The following is a 19,223-nucleotide window of genomic DNA, read 5'->3' on the forward strand; positions in this document are numbered from 1 at the left end:
GTTTAAGAACGGACAGCGATTGGACGTGGCGTACGGTGAGTTACCGTGGCTCTGTGAAACCACGTGAAGCCTGTTGTCACTTCATTCAATTTAGAAAAACACCGCAAAATTGCTTCACAATTTTCAGTTGAGTCTTAAAGACTGCCATACTCGTAGCGTTCATTAATTAATTCATATTGTTTACATGTGCCAATAATGTTATAAAACTGTACCTAAGGGGATATAATAACGATTGGCTGTAGCTTTCGAACACAGAAAAAATTATTTCAGTATTGCAAAGTGGTGTTGATAGTGTCGAATGTAAACAGAACAGTCTCAAACGCCATCTTTGGTTTACGAAACGTCACGAAGTGACGTCAACGGTCTAAAAATAGCCCAAGTCCTGGAGAACTGTTGCTAAACAATGCAATAAAGAATTAATTATTTCTCGTAATTGGTAAGGACTTCAAACCTAAAACTTTGCAGGAAGCTTAATTTATACATCCCCGCAACGATAGGAAAAGCCCTGGAAGTAATTAAACTAATTAAATAGGACTATGTCAGCCTTTAAAGGCTGCCATATTCGTAGCGTTCATTAATTAATTCATATTGTTTACATGTGCCAATAATGTTATAAAACTGTACCTAAGGGGATATAATAACGATTGGCTGTAGCTTTCGAACACAGAAAAAATTATTTCAGTATTGCAAAGTGGTGTTGATAGTGTCGAATGTAAACAGAACAGTCTCAAAGTGAAAGTGGATGTTTTCCGGAAATTGCGCAGGCGGAAATATACGATCTCTCACAGCACATAATTATTCGCAAGAATAAGGCCACAGGCTTCAGCTGACAAGCTACAAGTACATCTAATTTTCTAATGGGCCTATGTACTCACGTGTCCAGCAAAACTTTGGCGAGTTCAGTATCCCCTTTGTACTGGTTCTCAATTTCAGGGTTCGTACAGGTCATGGAAAACCTGGAAAGTCATGGAATTTGATTTTTAATTTTCCAGGCCTGGAAAGTCATGGAATTTCAATTCAAGTCATGGAAATTCATGGAATTTAACAAAAATAAGAAAGACAAAAAAAATTAACCTTTAGCACGCCAGCAGCGATTTGCGTCGCCAGCACAAGGCTTGTTCGTATGACCAACTTCTCGTTCGTATTTGCATACGAGAATAACGGTATTTTTAACGTCACTTGAGCCAAAGCGAGGCTCACTTCCTTCAGTTATCTCGTCGTGTCGTCTGCGCTGCATTTGAGTTGGTTTCGTCGAAGTTTTCTGCTTTTGTTTTTGCATCGATAAAGTACTTTAGCGCTTCGACAAGCAAGATGGAGGATGATGAGTTTGAAACTTTCTTTCGAGTTGTTTCTTGACAACAAAAAGTATGCGTAATTGGAACGAATTACCAAGGAAGATCTTCGCAATGAACTGTGTATCGCGGTGAAAAAAATGACAGTTCGTCAAGTCACAGTGACGGTTACGAAACGGAATTTACGAAAGTGCAGATGGACACAAACAGTGGCTGGTCCAGTTTATTGAAATGACAGGACCAGCAAAAATTACCGATAATCTGACTGCCTAAAACTTTGCAGGAAGCTTAATTTATACATCCCCGCAACGATGGGAAAAGCCCTGGAAGTAATTAAACTAATTAAATAGGACTATATGTCAGCCTTTAATTAATGAACAAGTAGGTTGGAATGTGTAGCAGCCTACACGTTATATCATTTCCTTTTTGGGTTCAACATGATAATATTACTGGACTGTTATAAACAAACTCCCGCTAGAACAGGCAATATTTGATATAACAACAATAAAGAAAAAAACAAATACTCCGCATTGCTCACCACAGTGCAATTTTTAACTTCTTCTCTGAGACCATAAGCACGTTCTGATTTACATACGTGTTGTTCAAAATCGCTTGACACTGATGTAACCGCGAAATACAAATGTGTTCTACCTCGAGTAAAATGGTTGAGCAAACACATCTTCATATCAGCATGAGTTGACTGAACGTACTTGAGTAGTGCTGTTTGACTCACTCTGTTTATGTTGTTTCAGATCCCAACAAGTTTGTGTTCACCAACGAGAAGCGTGAACTGAGAGTAAAGTCAGCCCAGGACACGGACGTGGGCTGCTTCCAGTGCTTCGTCAGCAACAGCGAGGGGGAGGAGATTGGCAATGGGTGTCTGACCGTTATCTGTGAGTAACACGTTTTGTTTCCCCTGATCTTTCTTCTTAGTTGCAATTCACTATGCAATACATTAACATACGTGCTTATGTACACAAACATGTATGGTTAGTCCAGTGAACGGAAAACATTATTTGGGTTTTACTGACAAAAAGAACCACTTTCTTGCCAACTATTATGGATGTAGTCATTTATTTATTCATCATTCATCTATAGATTAATTTATTCATTAATTTATTCATTTTTTCATTTATTCAAACCTGTGTTCATTATTTATCCTATCAGTCATCGATGTATTAATTCGTCAATAAATCAGTTTATCATTATATTAATGTATTTGTTTGTATGGTTATGTATCGATTCATTGCAGCTGCAACTACAGAGTTTGATCTGGTTGAATCTGAGAAAACAAGCCCACTCAGGAATATTTCAATGGTAAGAAAGCCGAAACTCGTCACAGTTATTATGAATAAATAAAAGACACACTTTAATATTCAAAGTGTAATGCAATGAAATACATGTGTTATGTCTAGATTCACCTGCCATTAATGCCGAACTATTGTTCAAGTTGATGTTTCATATTACTGCAATCCCTTGCATATTTGTGTGAGATGTCACACTTATCATCATTAAATGAAATAAGTGTATTTTGTTAAAATGCACTTGCCATTTTGCACTGACTCCAAAATAGTGTACGCTCGTCTAATAATGCTTGACGACAATCTAATGCATTTGTGTGATCTAATTAAAGAATGTATAGAAGCCTATCCTGGTCTTCGTTTTCAGGCTGATATAAACGAAGAGACTTTGCCAGAAATCGTCAACAATACTGGAGCCCTGTTAAGAGAAAACACTACTACGTCAGCATTTGACGTCATTCTGGTAGCCAACATCTTGGAAAATGCTACAAGACAAAGAAACATCCCGATAGAAGTAAGATGCAAATATTGTGCATGAATAGGTTATTTCATATGTATCTGTTGATATAGACTATTTTATTAGCACCTTTTTTTTGTGCTCTGATTTCCATCGGGATTTAGATTCAGAATTATGAAGGATTGTATGCGTGCGCACTCTCTTGTGGCCTATATTTGTGATTGCTTAATAGTAAGACATATAAACACCGCATACATTTGCCAAAGAATAAATTAAATAAATATGTGACCGAATTGCATCAAGAATGTGTGTGGTATCATTCTACATTTAAGTATAAATAGGCCAAGAAAGAATCTCAACCCTAACGCTTAAAACTTTACTCGAAACTACTGTTAATAGGGAGTTTCACAAACAGAGCATTTTCAAGACAAATCATTGTCTTAAATACCACACAAGGGTATGTGAGACAATATCATTAACATACGTCATCATTTTCATGCACTTTAATTCTCAACTATTTAAAGCTGGGTGACAAAAAACATATGTATTTAAAGTTTATTTGTTTTTGATCTGTATTGTTGCTGTTATTAAGATTATTATATTGATTTAAGGCGCTTATGTTGTGTATTGTTGCTGTTATTAAGATTATTATATTTAAGATTGAAAGGCGCTTGGAACTATTTTAGGATTTGCGCCCTATAAATACCCTTATTATTATTATTATTATTATTATTATTATTATTATTATTATTATTATTATTATTTAAGTTATTGAGACATCCCAGTGCACTAAGGGATTTATAGAGCAAATCGAGAAAATTCATTATAATAATTATTTTCGAGATTTGCTCTATAAATCCCTTAGTGCACTGGGATTGTTTCAATAACGATATTGTCAGTACCGCCAGAGAAAAAAGAAGATTCAAAACGCACATTTTGCAACGCGCATTTGGATAGGCGTAACTGTGTGGTCAGGTTTGTGTCAGATCTACTTTTGTGTGGGCTGTCTCAAGTGTGTCGTGCTTTCGTCACACGCAAACTCTTGTTTTGATTTCTGTTGGTAAATTCCAGTGTAGCGTTAAAGGCTTACTAACTCGCTCCCGTGTTTACGATGTGTAGTTTGCCCACAATCGATGTCAAATGCATCATAAGGCCATATAATGACGATATGTCGCAATGCGTGGACCATATACATGCATTACAGCTTGTTCTAGCCTCTGAAAAAGTGAGGATGTCAACAAAGACGCGGAGTTATTTCCCTTGCGTCAACGCTACCTCTGTTGGCAAATCTATAAATAGGACGATCTAGATCAAAATAAAAATTCAAATATCTCAACATTGAAGGGGTCCTAGACCACAATATTTTGCAGGGAGCTTAATGTAGCATGTCTCCAGCTGTTGGTAAAGCAATTAGCGTGTATAGTCATTGAGTACATATGGCTTTAAGCTAAAAAGTGATGATCTTTCATAGAGACCTCATTTAAACTCGGAGAAATGACTGTGCTCTTAGTTATTTGCGATTCGAAACCTTCATCGAGCTTCGACAGATTGACTGTGCAGAGTGTTGCCCCTTGCCAAGGTCGACGGTAAGCACATTTTCAAAATAAATGTGGCATGTTTCTCGTGTGGTATCTTCACTCATCGGGGAGTCTGGAACTAAATATGAACGGTAAGAATGCTCTGAATGCACGTATTATATCCCCATCGTTTTATCGTTCACAGTTGCCCAACATGTTAATTTGCTGAGCGGGATTTATGTCGTCTGCTATGCTATGGCAATCGAACCACTGCACTGAGTCTCATTTCAAAAACAAATATTGCTCGTCACGTTGCACTGAGTCTGCACGCATGAGGCAGGCTGGTAATAAGTCTTATATATGGTAAGAACGTTCTAAACCCTACACGTTTTCGATTCCGATTGTTCTTGCCTTGAAATAATAATTCGGAAAACATTCATTTACTGAACAGATGCAGTCGTATTTCAGTGTAGTCTGCTACGTGCTGATCTAGCTGCTACGTTATCGGAATAACACTTGTGTTTTCTGTTAGCTGCTGGGAATTGTATAGCCTACTAACTCATCATTTGGTAATGTGGATAATAAGCTACATGCCACTAACATGGCATAATTATGAGAGGAATCTTCGCAAGTCGAAACTGAAAAATTAGACACAGCGGGTTCTATTTTTAGATCAGTGGCAACTGTGGCACAGGCACATGCAATCTGTCAGAAAAAAACCCACTTCTGCTTTAATTGAGAAGCAGGAAATTTATGGTCATAATCATTGGTATTGTGGAGAATATAAGCTACATGTCATTAATTAATTCTGAGGATGAGAGTACAGTCTAGCTTAGGCAAACGGCGGAAGAATACGCTCTGTGGAAAAGTTAGCGCACTCCAAGAGTGCGCTAACAGTTTTAGCGCATCGCCATTAGCCAATCAACTGGTTCACATCAGTCATGTGACACCAGTACTTACTGACAATTATTATTATTATTATTTAAGTTATTGACTCAAATTGAGACATCCCAGTGCACTAAGGGATTTATAGAGCAAATCTAGAAAATTCATTATTGAACGAAGCGCATAGCGCTGAGTTCAATAATTATTTTCCAGATTTGCTCTATAAATCCCTTAGTGCACTGGGATTGTTTCAATAACGATATTGTCGGTACCGCCAGAGAAAAAAGAAGATACAACACGTACATTTTGCTACGCGCATTTGAATAGGCATAACTGTGTGGTCAGGTCGTGGAAGATCTACTTTTGTGTGGGCTGTCTCAAGTGTTTCGAGCTTTCGTCACACGCAAACTCTTGTTTTAATTTCTGTTGGTACATTCCAGTGTAGCGTTAAGCTAAACAGTGATGATCTTTCAGAGAGACCTCATTTTAACTCGGAGAAAGGACTGTGTTCTTAGTTATTTGCGATTCGAAACCTCTAGTCGAGCTTCGACGGATTGACTGTGCTGAGTGACTCCCCTTGAATTGGCTAACCCCCAAGGTCGACGGTTAGCACATTTTCATAATAAATGTGGCATGTTTCTCGTGTGGTATCTTTCCTCATCGGGGAGTCTGGTACTAAATATGAACGGTAAGAATGTTCTGAACCCTACACGTATTATATCCCCATCGTTTTATCGTTCACATTTGCCCAACATGTTAGTTTGCTGAGCGGGGTTTATGTCGTCTGCTAAGCTAGGGCAATCAAACCACTGCAGTCTCATTTCAAAAACAAAAATTGCTCGTCACGTTGCACTGAGTCTGCACGCATGAGGAAGGCTGGTAATGAGTCTTATATATGGTACGGACGTTCTAAACCCTACACGTTTTCGATTCCAATTGTTCTTGCCTTGAAATAATAATTCGGAAACTATTCATTTACTGAACTGATGCAGTCGCATTTCAGTGTAGTCTGCTACGTATATTCCAAATGCTGATCCAGCTGGTACGTTATCGGAATAACACTTGTGTTTTCTGTTAGCTGCTGGGAATTGTATACAAACTCATCATTTGGTAATGTGGATAATAAGCTACAGCATAATTATGAGAAGAATCTTCGCAAGTCGAAACTGAAAAATTAGACACAGCGGGTTCTATTTTTAGATCAGTGGTAACTGAGGCACAGACACATGCAATCTGTCAGAAAAAACCCACTTCTGCTTTAATTGAGAAGCAGGACATTTATGGTATTTTGGTATCTTTCTTTCTTTCTTTATTTGGTGTTTAACGTCGTTTTCAACCGTTCAAGGTTATATCGCGACGGGTATTTTGGTATTGTGGAGAATATAAGCTACATGTCATTAATTAATTCTGAGGATGAGAGTACAGTCTCGCTTAGGCAAAGGGCGGAAGAATACGCTCTGTGGTTTAGCGCATCGCCATTAGTCAATCAACTGGTTCACATCAGTCATGTGACACCAGTACTTACTGACAATTTTTTTATATTTTTTTTTCGTGTTATCAAAAAAGTTTATTTCATCATTTTATTCATTGTGGAATTGGTAAAAAGAGGGAAAACACAACAAAGCGGATAATGCATTTTTGTCAAACACTTTCTATGAATATTAAAAGAAATACTTCTTTTTTTGAAGTGAAAATTCAGGGTTTCTTACTATTCTTATTATTATTATTACCCAGTGAAAATTCCAAGTTGTCATGGTTTTGAACTTCAAGTTAAAAGTAAATCGTCAAAGTCAGAGCTAATCAAACCATTTGTTTAATACTTTAATCTTGTAGGAAAGCAAGCTATATGCGATCCTTGGTGAGCATATTGCCTTCGGTTTCATCTGTGATGACGTTGGCCTTCGGCCTCGATCAGATTGGCAGAAAAGCTGGTTTTCTAATGAGGCATTATACACACCGTATACCGTGGTTGCACTAGGCAAATCTGTCCGAAGCGGTTGCACCCTTATTTTTCTGTCCGAAGGGAGACACGCGACGTAAGTTTCTGCACAAAATCACCTGTAATTCCTCACAAATGACATATCATCACAAAACTACCGTTTGTACTTTGGCCTACGGTGTGATAGCATCATATCATCGATTTGTTTCATTGCTTCAATGTGTTTGTGAACGTTGGCCTTCAAGTATTTACACATTTCAAGCGCATTATGTGCAAATTTTGACTGTCGGCAGTTACTAGGGAAATTCAAGCACATGAGAAAGGCTACTTACGATTGTAATGTGATCTATGGTCATTTCTTGACATCTGGGTCAGATGGTATGATTTAAAGTGGTGCAGGAGCGTCATATTTCATGAATCTGTGAAGACATTCAAAGATTTGTCGGTTGCGCATCTCCGAAGTCTCTCTGTTTTTCTGGTTGCACACCCCCGAAGCAATCGGTTGCACACCGCCGAAGATATTTCAAAGAAATAAACAGGAATCTATTTGTGTCCGCCTCTGGGTATGTTCCAAATTGGTATGGAAAATCATATATCTGCTTGTCTGTGCCGATTTCTCTCTCTCTCTCTCTCTCTCTCTCTCTCTCTCTCTCTATCTCTCTCTCTATCTCTCTCTCTCTCTCTCTCATCTCTCTCTGTCTCTGTCTCTCTCTCTCTCTGTCTCTCTCTCTGTCTCTCTCTGTCTCTCTCTCTTCTCTCTCTCTCTCTACAGGAGTCTTGTATGGCTAAGAGCAAAAAGTCGTTTATTAGGCTTGACCAAACACGATTCTGAAGAAAAGAGTGTTAGTGTGTTTAGAAATGACACTTTGTTCAAAATCATTACTGTATAATTCTATTTTGCTCTTAGGTGCATAGCAAATTAATAGCGGTTGGCTGTCCAGACGGCCAAACGATCTGGGCAGGCTCAGGTGTATTGACGTTTTGCTAACAATAAGTTATGAAGCTAAATCTGTTAAAAGAAAACCACACAAGCCCGTTATATTTAAAAATCCTGTTTGGTCAAGCCCCAAAACACACTTTTTTCCTCTAAGACGCATAACAAATTGTCCACGGTTAACCGAAGCAAGTTTTGTTGCATTTTGTGGTTGTATGACAATTGCTCACAGGACAAATGCTCACACGGAAAAATGCACACACACACACACACACAACACACACACACACACACACACACACACACACACACACACACACACACACACATACACACACGCACGCACGCGCACATACAACATTGCACTGAATTCATGTGCATGCCTTGTCAGATGCGAAAATGTCACTTTGGAGCATGAAAATCACACACACACACAAATAAAAAAAATCCTCCGGGCGGCCCCCAAAATTGGGGCGGGCGCTGACGATCAACATTATTAATTTTGTTTAGCATAATGTAGGCAAAATACTAAGGAAATGCTTCGGCGGTGCGCAACCGAAACAAAGCTAAAACTTCGGAGATGCGCAACCAGCCGCTTCGGAGATGCGCAACCGACAAATCTTTGAATGTCTTCACAGATTCATGAAATATGACGCTCCTGCACCACTTTAAGTCATACCATCTGACCCAGATGTCAAGAAATGACCATAGGTCACATTACAATCGCGTGTAGCCTTTCTCATGTGCTTGAATTTCCCTAGTAACTGCGGAATGTCAAAATTTGCACATAATGCGCTTGAAATGTGTAAATACTTGAAGGCCAACGTTCACAAACACATTGAAGCAATGAAACAAATCGATGATATGATGCTATGACACCTTAGGCCAAAGTACAAACGATAGTTTTGTGATGATATGTCATTTGTGAGGAATTACGGGTGATTTTGTGCAGAAACTTACGTCGCGTGTCTCCCTTCGGACAGAAAAATACAGGTGCAACCTCTTCGGACAGATTTACCTAGTGCAACCACGGTATACGGTGTGTTATACGTCTCATAAAATGTTTGTTTCCGTGTCATTAGTGGCATTACCAGTATAGTGTTTTTTCATTCTAGTGAGACTGTTCTCTTGCTGACATGTTCATCACTCATTCAAAATCCTTTACCGATAGAATGGAAGGCCAGGGATAGTGCAACGTAATGTGTTTTTTCTGCAGAGAGCAAATCCTGCACCGATTTTATGTCCTTGATGAGAATGTGTCACACACGACACAACTGTTACTTGTGCATTTAGATATCAGCTTGATGGTATGTTCTTGTTTGCAGAAATTGTTACAGACGAATCACAGTTAGTTTTATATGGATAGTTTTTGCGTGAACAATGTTTGTGAACATGCAAGACTTGTTTGCACTATCTCGTGTCACTTAGTCATCATGGGGCAACATATTATACAGAACAAGTTTCCCAAAGGGTGCTGCGGGCTTACATGTTTTGACGTTTGAAGTGTTATCTCAACAGACCGCAACAGACATATTGGAGATCGTTGAGATTGTAGCTGGACTCAACCAGACTGTGTTAGAACAGTCCAACACTGCGGACAATGCAACAAACAGGTAGGCTCATTTGTACACTTTTGCACTTGTTTTAATTACAGAAATTTGTCTTTAGTGCCAATCATTAAATATCAACAGCTATTTGTTTTCAGCAAAACATAGGACTCGATATTACATTTTGACGAAACAATTGTATAGCCGCCGAGTGGAATTGTGTCGTCACACAATCTTGAAGCTGTTTGTTGATTGAGTGCAACACAATGGAAAGACCGTCTGCTAGGCTGCTCTTAATGGAATGGGAGGAGCTTTATTGTCGTTCTGTGAACACAATGTTACCCGACCGAATGTATTGCTTTGTACATCGCTGGGTCTGACGTCCACCATAAATGCACGCATGACACAATATAGGTCTACTTTACCAATGATGACGAAACCGGAACCACGTGAAGTTTGTTGTTGTACATCCAAGTCTCTAACGTTACAATTAGTAGGGCCTAGACGTGCGTCTATGAAACTCAATACCACCAATTCCCCAACGGGTCTATGAAATTTGATCTAACGGGTCTATGAAATATAATCTATAGCCATGGTATTCTTTATTGTACAATATTTCCCATTCGCTTAATTCTCGTTCCACTCTTTTGAGTAGTAAAGGCAGACATTTTCGTTGTAGAGATTTAAAAACTAAGTTCAAGGATGTGTCAAGAAAAATCGGAAGAAGGACGGAAAATATAATATATTATAGTCAGGATTTGCAGAAAATAATTATGGTATTGTAGTTGTTCATAGTTTTGCGAGACTTAACGTCTGGTATAAACCTCATTTCATTACATCTAATTTTATGTTATGTAATGTTATGTTATGTTATGTTTTGCTATATGTTGCTATGTTATTTCATATGTTATCTTATCTTATCTTATCAAATTCCTTGACACGTAGCCTCGTAGGGTTTCGACTTAACTTTTGTGTTCCCTTCGGGTAATGTTCCTGACTTTGTTTTTTGAAATTGGTTTAATTTGAATTTGTGTAATGTTAAACTTGTTGGGTCCTGATTTGGCCTATATGGTCCGCTGGACCCAAAAAGCAACAACAATCAATCAATCATCTTATCAAATCTTATCTTATCATATCTTATCTGTTTTCATCGTATCTTATCGTCACGCATTGTAATCCCACCTGCAGATGTTGAGCTTGTACCTGGAGACTGAGTGTCTATGTGTCCACTTGAACACAAAGTGCACTTTTTCATTGTCTTCTAATTAAAAATACTGCAAGCCATGGAGTCATTTCGAGACAGAATGCCATCGGGCTGATTCCGGCTCTGCAGCATTCATACCAACAACTCCTTCCTCCTGATGTTCATACTGTGGCTCTAACTGCGCTATGTCTCTTCCCTAATGAGTCGCTATGTCTCTAACTGCATTATGTCTTTTTCCTAACGAGTCGCTATGTCTCTAACGGCGCTATGTCTCTATCCTAATGAGTCGCTATGTCTCTTTCCTGATGAGTCGCTATGTCTCTAACGGCGCTATGTCTCTATCCTAATGAGTCTCTATGTCCCTTTCCTAATTCAGAGTTCTGCAAGCCGTAGAGTCACTTGGGGACAGCGTGTCACTGGGCGACTCAGGCTCCGCTCGCATTGAGACCAACAACACCGTCCTTCAGGTCTGGAACCTGACAGCAGTCTCCGACTCTTACGTGCTAGGACTGGAGCTTGCGTTGGACAGCGGCGAGGTCACCGAGATCAGAGAAGGTCAAGGTCGGGGGAACCGATTAGAGGGCGAGTTGCAACATGACAACACAGACACCGCCATCATGCTGCCTGGCAAGACCTTCCGCAGTATTTTAGAGAGTAAGATACAGTAGAATACCATACAGTTAAGAAAGTACATTATAATACAAAACAATGTCACAGAAGTGCGATGTTGTACAAAACACATTACAATTCAATGCAATGCAATGCTATACAGTACAATAAAATGCAGTACAAGACACAATAAGACATCGCAATGGATATACGACATTACAATACTATACACTGAAACCTTGCTCTCCAAGCACCTCTCATACACGACATTACAATACTACACACTGAAACCTTGCTCTCCAAGCACCTCTCATACACGACATTACAATACTATACACTGAAACCTTGCTCTCCAAGCACCTCTCATACACGACATTACAATACTACACACTGAAACCTTGCTCTCCAAGCACCTCTCATACACGACATTACAATACTATACACTGAAACCTTGCTCTCCAAGCACCTCTCATACACGACATTACAATACTATACACTGAAACCTTGCTCTCCAAGCACCTCTCATACACGACATTACAATACTATACACTGAAACCTTGCTCTCCAAGCACCTCTCATACACGACATTACAATACTATACACTGAAACCTTGCTCTCCAAGCACCTCTCATACACGACATTACAATGCTATACACTGAAACCTTGCTCTCCAAGCACCTCTCATACACGACATTACAATACTATACACTGAAACCTTGCTCTCCAAGCACCTCTCATACACGACATTACAATACTATACACTGAAACCTTGTTCTCCAAGCACCTCTCTTACACGAACACCTGTCTATTACGACCACCGAAACATCCCCGACCATAGTGTTTTTTCTCCTATAAATCACCTTTCCCTAGCGGAAACATGTGTATGATTACCACTTTTGGTCGTTCTATTTCGAGGTCGTTAAAGACAGGTTCGACTGTACCACAGATTTTAGATGTACAAATAACATCACAATACAATGCGCTACCAAGTATGAGGTTGTACAAACCGCAACTGTACAATACAATTGTGACCCTCCACCTCGGAATGAGTCACATGTCACCTTTGCATGATTTTCATATTTATACATTTTCCTAAAGAGTTTTTTTATGCTCTATTCAGTGGTGAAAACCGTTTCAGAAAAGAGCAAAAATGTTTGAGTTATAAGCCTGTGACTAAGGTGACCCTCACACTGTTACCTGACACTCCCCGGATTTATATATTAAGCCTAGCGCAGAACCGCGCGAGGTGACATGCGACTCATTTCGTGGTGGAGGGTCAAAATTGGAGACTTAGAACTGGGTCCTTCTGTCTCAGAGACATCCAGTTAGAGAACGCATACACCAGCCAAGGATCATATCGGAGAAAGGTTCTCCCATTTGGCTGGCAAGTAATCTGTTTTGTAATGCTCCGGTTTCGAGTCAGCCGAATGTCTGTGAAAAATCAAGCGAAATTTGGCATGGACATAGATAAAAAAAAATGTCCACCAAATACCCGTGTGACTTGGAGTAATAGGCCGTGAAAAGTAAATATTCGCCGTAATGGCTTGAGATTTACTGGCAGATGTGAATGCGTGATATATTGTGTAAAATATTCCATCTCACACGGCAGAAATTAATATGTAAAGCGCTTAGAGAACGTCAAGCGCTATATAAATCTCCCATATAAATAAATAAATAAATGGACAAACGTGTCCATAATGTTCTCCTTTGAGCTTTTCACTGACTTCTAATGGACAAAGGTCGCTTCAAAATCGGGTTGGAATCGTCAATTTGAACCACATTTAAATGAAGTCTCCCCTATGTGACCGGTCATGTGAACATCACATCACCCTGTCTAACCTTCCTTTTGGATAAAATCGACAGAGTGCAATATTCACTATGAATTTTCGTTATCTCCGTCTCACACTGTCCCAAATATTGTTGCGATTATGAAAATATTGTATTCAGCAAAAAAGAGAAGAATGGACAGGAACAAAATTGAAAATGTGAAGCCTTACGAATCCTAGCGATTGTATTAACGAATTGTGGCGAGTGCTTGCGAATTTCTGCCGATCAGTGCAAATCCATTTACACATTTCTTGCGAATTTATTACGAATGTTGCGAGTGGTCTTGCGAGTGTTGCGAGTGCTTGCAAACACCTTATGAATGAAGCGATCGTGCAATCGAATGCTATAAATGCTGCTCTCACACTGTGCCGAATTGCGCATGCGAGTATACAATTCGCCAATAAATCGCAATGATCGGGATATGGTCGCAAGATCTTCGTAAGTGGTCTTCAGCGCTCACCTCCATTTGTTTGTTGTTGCGAACATTATGCTGCTCTCACACGGTGCCGAATTGCCCTTGGGATTGGGATTGGAATTCACCATTCGATCTCAATAATCGGGACATGGTCGCAAGACATTCGTTAAGGCCAAAAAAAAAAAAGGTCTGTTTACGGTAACATAGGCCAAAAAAATAGGGTCGGTAGGTCGGGATTTTTTTTTTTTTTTTTCTTCAAAAAAACCATATTTTTACGTTATTTTGCCAAAAAAACCAAGATTTTTTTTTTCCCAAACGCCAAAAAAAGGTGTAGGGTCGCGCGAAAAAAACTAGGGTCGGTCGGGTTACCGTAAACAGACCTATTTTTTTTTTGTGCCTAATGTTCTTAAAGGCCCACTCCGCTTCCCGTAAACCATCAGTTTCTGGCCACAGACACTGTCAGGCTTTTACACACAGTACAAACACCCTTTCGTTTAAACACTTACCGCTAGAGAACATCCTAGGTGCCCTCCATAAAGAGCGAGCATTTTTCAAAGAATTTATTTTTGCGTGGCCAGCCGGATTTACTTTAAAACAAATCGGAAGCCTCGTTTTGGTGCTAGAACTAACTTTTAAAATCTAAATAATAAATTGACAGCATATGTGAGACAAACATTCTTAAATCATATAATAATTCTTTTTTTCATCAAGACAAGATCAGTACAATTCGAAGTTTTGAAAGTTTGAAAAAAGGGAGCCCGGAACCAGGTCACGCGAGGTCGTGTTTGCCCAAGCAGACGAATTTTCTGAATGTCGCTTTGTTTCTTTGAAGTTTACCGCCGCAGATAAGTTCATGTGACTCGCAGTCGTTTGTTGTATTTGAGAGATTCAGAAGTACAAATTACATACAGAGACTCGCATTAAATGGCTTGCACATTTCTAAATTATGTTTTGACTATTTCTCTTCAATCCATAAGAATGTTGCTCAAGCCTTGCTTAAGAATGCCTTACAATCGTATATATGGATTCGTATGCATTCGCAATGATCGGCAGAAATTCGCAAGCACTCGTAACCATTCGTAAGACTTTCGCAAGGATTCGTAAGAATTCAAATTTTCAATATTTTTCCGGTCCATTTTTCTCTTTTTTGCCGAATACAATATTTTCATAATCACAAGAATATTCGGCACAGTGTGAGAGCAGCAAAAAGCTCATGCGACCGTGTCTCTTCGTCACTTGTTCTCCAGCCGCCAGACAATGCACATCATTTATGAGTCAATTAATTACTTTCCACTGTAGTTTTTATTGAGTCACTTGAGAAAAAGTGACTCTATGTAATCGGTCAGTGTTAGTCTGTCCGGCCGGCCGTCCGGCCGGCCGTCCGTAGACACCACCTTAACGTTGGACTTTTCTCGGAAACTATCAAAGCGATCGGGCTCATATTTTGTTTAGTCGTGACCTCCAATGACCTCTACACTTTAACGATGGTTTCGTTGACCTTTGACCTTTTTCAAGGTCACAGGTCAGCGTCATAGGAAAAATTAGACATTTTATATCTTTGACAAAGTTCATCGGATGTGATTGAAACTTTGTAGGATTATTCTTTACATCAAAGTATTTACATCTGTAGCCTTTTACGAACGTTATCAGAAAAACAAGGGAGATAACTAGCCTTTTCTGTTCGGCAACACACAACTTAACGTTGGGCTTTTCTCGGAAACTATAAAAGTGACCGGGCTCAAATTTTATGTGAACGTGACTCATTGTGTTGTGAATAGCAATTTCTTCCTGTCCATCTGATGCCTCATATAATATTCAGAACTGCGAAAGTGACTCGATCGAGCGTTTGCTCTTCTTGTTTCTCATCATCATGCCAAGAGGTGTCAAGAGGGGAGGTAAGTCCCCTACCCAACAACCACAAGAATCTTCACCATCTGATGATGCTTCGTACGAGGGGTTCAAGAAGTCTGCATGCTCCTCCCAAGAAAGCGTCTACCGAGAAGGCTGCTACAACGAAGAAGTCTGCTCCCGTTTCCAAGAAGTCTTCGAATGCTCCTCCACGGGGAAATCGGGCTTTTTATACCATTTTGGGCTACCCTAGAAACAGCACCCGACCACGAGCAATATTCGCATCAAAACCGCCATTTAGTTGCAAGACATTTGCAAGATGTTCTCAATGTTTGTGAGGCATTCTCAAGCAATCGCAGTCACTCGCAAGCGTTCGAAAGGCTTTCGAAACATTCGTACGGATTGGTTTAAAAATTCGTAACCCATTACTTTGAGCAGGTCGGTTTCAGTTTTAATAAACAATTCTAGAGAATATCTTATATTTGAGTCTTTCGTGTTTTAGACATTGATGCATTTAATAGTTTTAACGAGTTGCCTTTTGTTTTATCATTCTGGTGTTTATCTAGATGTGCTGTGTATCTTATAAGAAGTTCTTAAAAGTTCGAAGTTATTTTAGCATATAGGTTTTTTTATGGTCTTAACAGTTAAACATGTATTACGTTATCATTAAGATTCATGCTTTGTTAGCACTAAGCAGTTGTTTTAATCAGTCTGGTTTTCTCTTGTTTTCATCTTATGAACATTCTAAATGTTAGACTAACTTATTGTCTTGTACAGAATAACAACTGTGTGAATGGTGCTATACTGAATGAAAGAGTGTGACATGAAGTTCTTGTACATCATTGTAAAGAGTGTGAACGACGTTTTAGTTTAGATGTCAAGCGCTTAGAGCAAGCCTTTTTAACGAAAGTTTTTGATTTAGCGCTATATAAATGTTCTTCTTCTTCTTCTTCTTATTATTATTATTATTATTATTCGCATTGTTCGTAAGGAATTCGCAACCATTCACAAGATGTTTGCACAATTCGTAAGGACAAGACCCAACGAATGGTTGTGAATGCCTTGCGAGCGCTACAAATACATTGCGATGATTACGAATGTCTTGCAAATACTTACGGTACTAGTACGTTGCGAAAAAGTGAAGAATATGCCTTCCTTGCGAATATTAGGAGCATGTTGCAAATGTTCGCAACAATAGACAAATGGTGGTGAGTGCTTACGAACACTTTCGGCACCGTGTGAGAGCAGCATAAGAGACATCCATACCAATCTGTGAAATATATCCATAATGCCTGTCTTACACTGTGCCGAATATCCTTGCGAATATGAACATGCTGTATTCGGCCCCCAAAAAAGGAGACGAATGGACAGGAAAAAATATTGAACATTCAAAGCCTTACGAATCCTTGCGAATGTCTTACGAATGTTGCGAATGGCCTTGCGATAATTCCGAATGGCTTGCAAATACAGTTTACTAGTACGTTGCGAAAAAGTGAAGAATGTGCCTTCCTTGCGAATATTAGGAGCATTCTATTAATGTTCACAACAATAGACGAATGGTTGCGAATGGTTAAGAACATTATTTTACGAATGTCATGCGACCATGTCCCGTTCACGACAAATTATTGGCGAATTATATTCGCAAAGGCAATTCGGCACAGTGTAAGAGCAGCATTAGAGACTTTTTCACTATGTACTGAAAGCATATGGGTAGAATTTTTCGGTATGTGCATTGGTTGAGGGATGACTTTATCTCATTTACAAACCTGGACAAATCACAGATGACGAGCCGAATAGGTTACACAGGAAAAATGCAGCTGTGAGAGAACAATCATGTCTTTCAGAATACCCCTTTGTCACAACAATCATGTTTTGCAGACTACCCGGGGCGAGACATTCGCGTCTCTGGCAGCGTCTTCACCAAGACTTCGCTGTTCAGGTCCAGTGCACCCACCGTGACGGATGCTGACTCGCGCCACCGTCACGCCACACTGAACAGCAAGGTGATCGCTCTCCGAATCACTGTGGACGGCCAGCCTAAAACCAACCTGTCAGCCTTTGGCGACGAATCAGTGACTACTGTTTTCACCCCCGTTCAGGTAGGCCAATGCACAATCACATCAAAGCAAACAACCTACAACAACACTCACAACAACAACGACAATGACAACTACTACTGCTACTACTACTACTACTACTACTACTACTACTACTAACAAGCTTGAAGTTTGATTACCAATCAGCCAATCACAGGTGCAGGACCAAAACATGTAGATGTGTGTTTTGTGGTGTGTGTGTGTGTGTGTGTGTGTGTTAAAAGTTGACTACCGACCCCTCCCCCCCCCCACCTACCCAAAGCAACATTATAACATGAGCAGTTGTTTGTATTAATTTCAATGAATATAACAATGATTACTTCCATTATAGTCACTGTCAAAAGAGCAATCATTCCAACGAGAGCTGAGTAGATGTGTGTTCTGGGATTTCGCACTGCAAGACGGGAAGGGGGCGTGGTCAGAGGAAGGTTGTCACCATAGCGACACCGTGCAAGAAAAGGTCGTGTGTGAGTGCGATCATCTCACAAACTTCGCTGTACTACTGGTCAGTATCATCTTTGGTATTGTAGTAAATTAATACGGTTGAGTTTTGTTTGTTTTGTGTTAATTTCTTATAATTTCATTGTTAAAGGAAGGTTCTTATTATGTATTCACTGTGCAAGGGAAATAAATGTATCAGTGCGATAAACTTCGCTGTACTACTGGTCAGTTATCGACTTGTAAGATATAGGCGTGTTGTTTGTTTGCTTGTTCGCTTAACGTTTTTTGTTAGAGGACGGCTGTTTCTACAGCTTCAAATTGTAGCGGAAATGCGCGTGTGAGTGTGATAATATTTCCGACAATACTGTGATACTGGTCATTATCGCATTTGTACTAGGACTCTAAGCTATATGAACAGGTCTTCTTCACTTTCAATCCCAATCTTAGCAGAACGTTTGTTACTATGGCGACACGATGCAAGGTAAGAATGTGTGTGAGGGTGATCATCTCACCAGTTTCGCATTTTGAAGCGAGGTAGCTCACAAGGGCATGACTGCCTCGCACATATTTGTTTCTTCAATGAAATTCAGATTTAAAAAAAAATGTCATATTTTTTATCCCCAACGGCAACCGTGGCCAATGAGAGAAATATTTGGTTAAATATCAATTTGTCTATCTCCCGGTGGTTTAAGGATATGTACGGACAGGAAAGCAGGAAAGAGAAGATAGCACAGATTCACGAGTCAGCCCTCTCGCTCATCTCTGTGGTTGGCCTTAGTCTGTCCATTGCTGGTCTCTCCGTCACTGTCATCTCCTTCATTGTTATCAAGTAAGTGTGATATATCGCATTGTTATCAAGTAAGTGTGATACATTGCATTGTTATCGAGTAAGTGTGATACATTGCATTGTT

General features: G+C 39.6%; 1 protein-coding gene across 1 annotated transcript in view; it reads left to right on the plus strand.

Moving 5' to 3' along the window:
• Positions 1-19,223, plus strand: part of LOC138980802 (uncharacterized) — a 116,732-nt gene that overhangs the window by 87,019 nt on the left and 10,490 nt on the right. The window contains exons 11-19 of the mRNA XM_070353690.1: positions 1-35; positions 2,045-2,185; positions 2,545-2,609; positions 2,961-3,107; positions 9,844-9,938; positions 11,453-11,730; positions 17,654-17,874; positions 18,203-18,376; positions 19,005-19,141. The exon at positions 1-35 is cut by the window's left edge and continues 118 nt beyond it. Of these exons, the coding sequence (XP_070209791.1) occupies positions 1-35; positions 2,045-2,185; positions 2,545-2,609; positions 2,961-3,107; positions 9,844-9,938; positions 11,453-11,730; positions 17,654-17,874; positions 18,203-18,376; positions 19,005-19,141 (1,293 nt within the window). The remainder of the gene's footprint in view (positions 36-2,044; positions 2,186-2,544; positions 2,610-2,960; positions 3,108-9,843; positions 9,939-11,452; positions 11,731-17,653; positions 17,875-18,202; positions 18,377-19,004; positions 19,142-19,223) is intronic.

The sequence above is a fragment of the Littorina saxatilis genome, linkage group LG11, assembly GCF_037325665.1.
Source record: "Littorina saxatilis isolate snail1 linkage group LG11, US_GU_Lsax_2.0, whole genome shotgun sequence".
In the NCBI taxonomy this organism is placed as follows: domain Eukaryota; kingdom Metazoa; phylum Mollusca; class Gastropoda; order Littorinimorpha; family Littorinidae; genus Littorina; species Littorina saxatilis.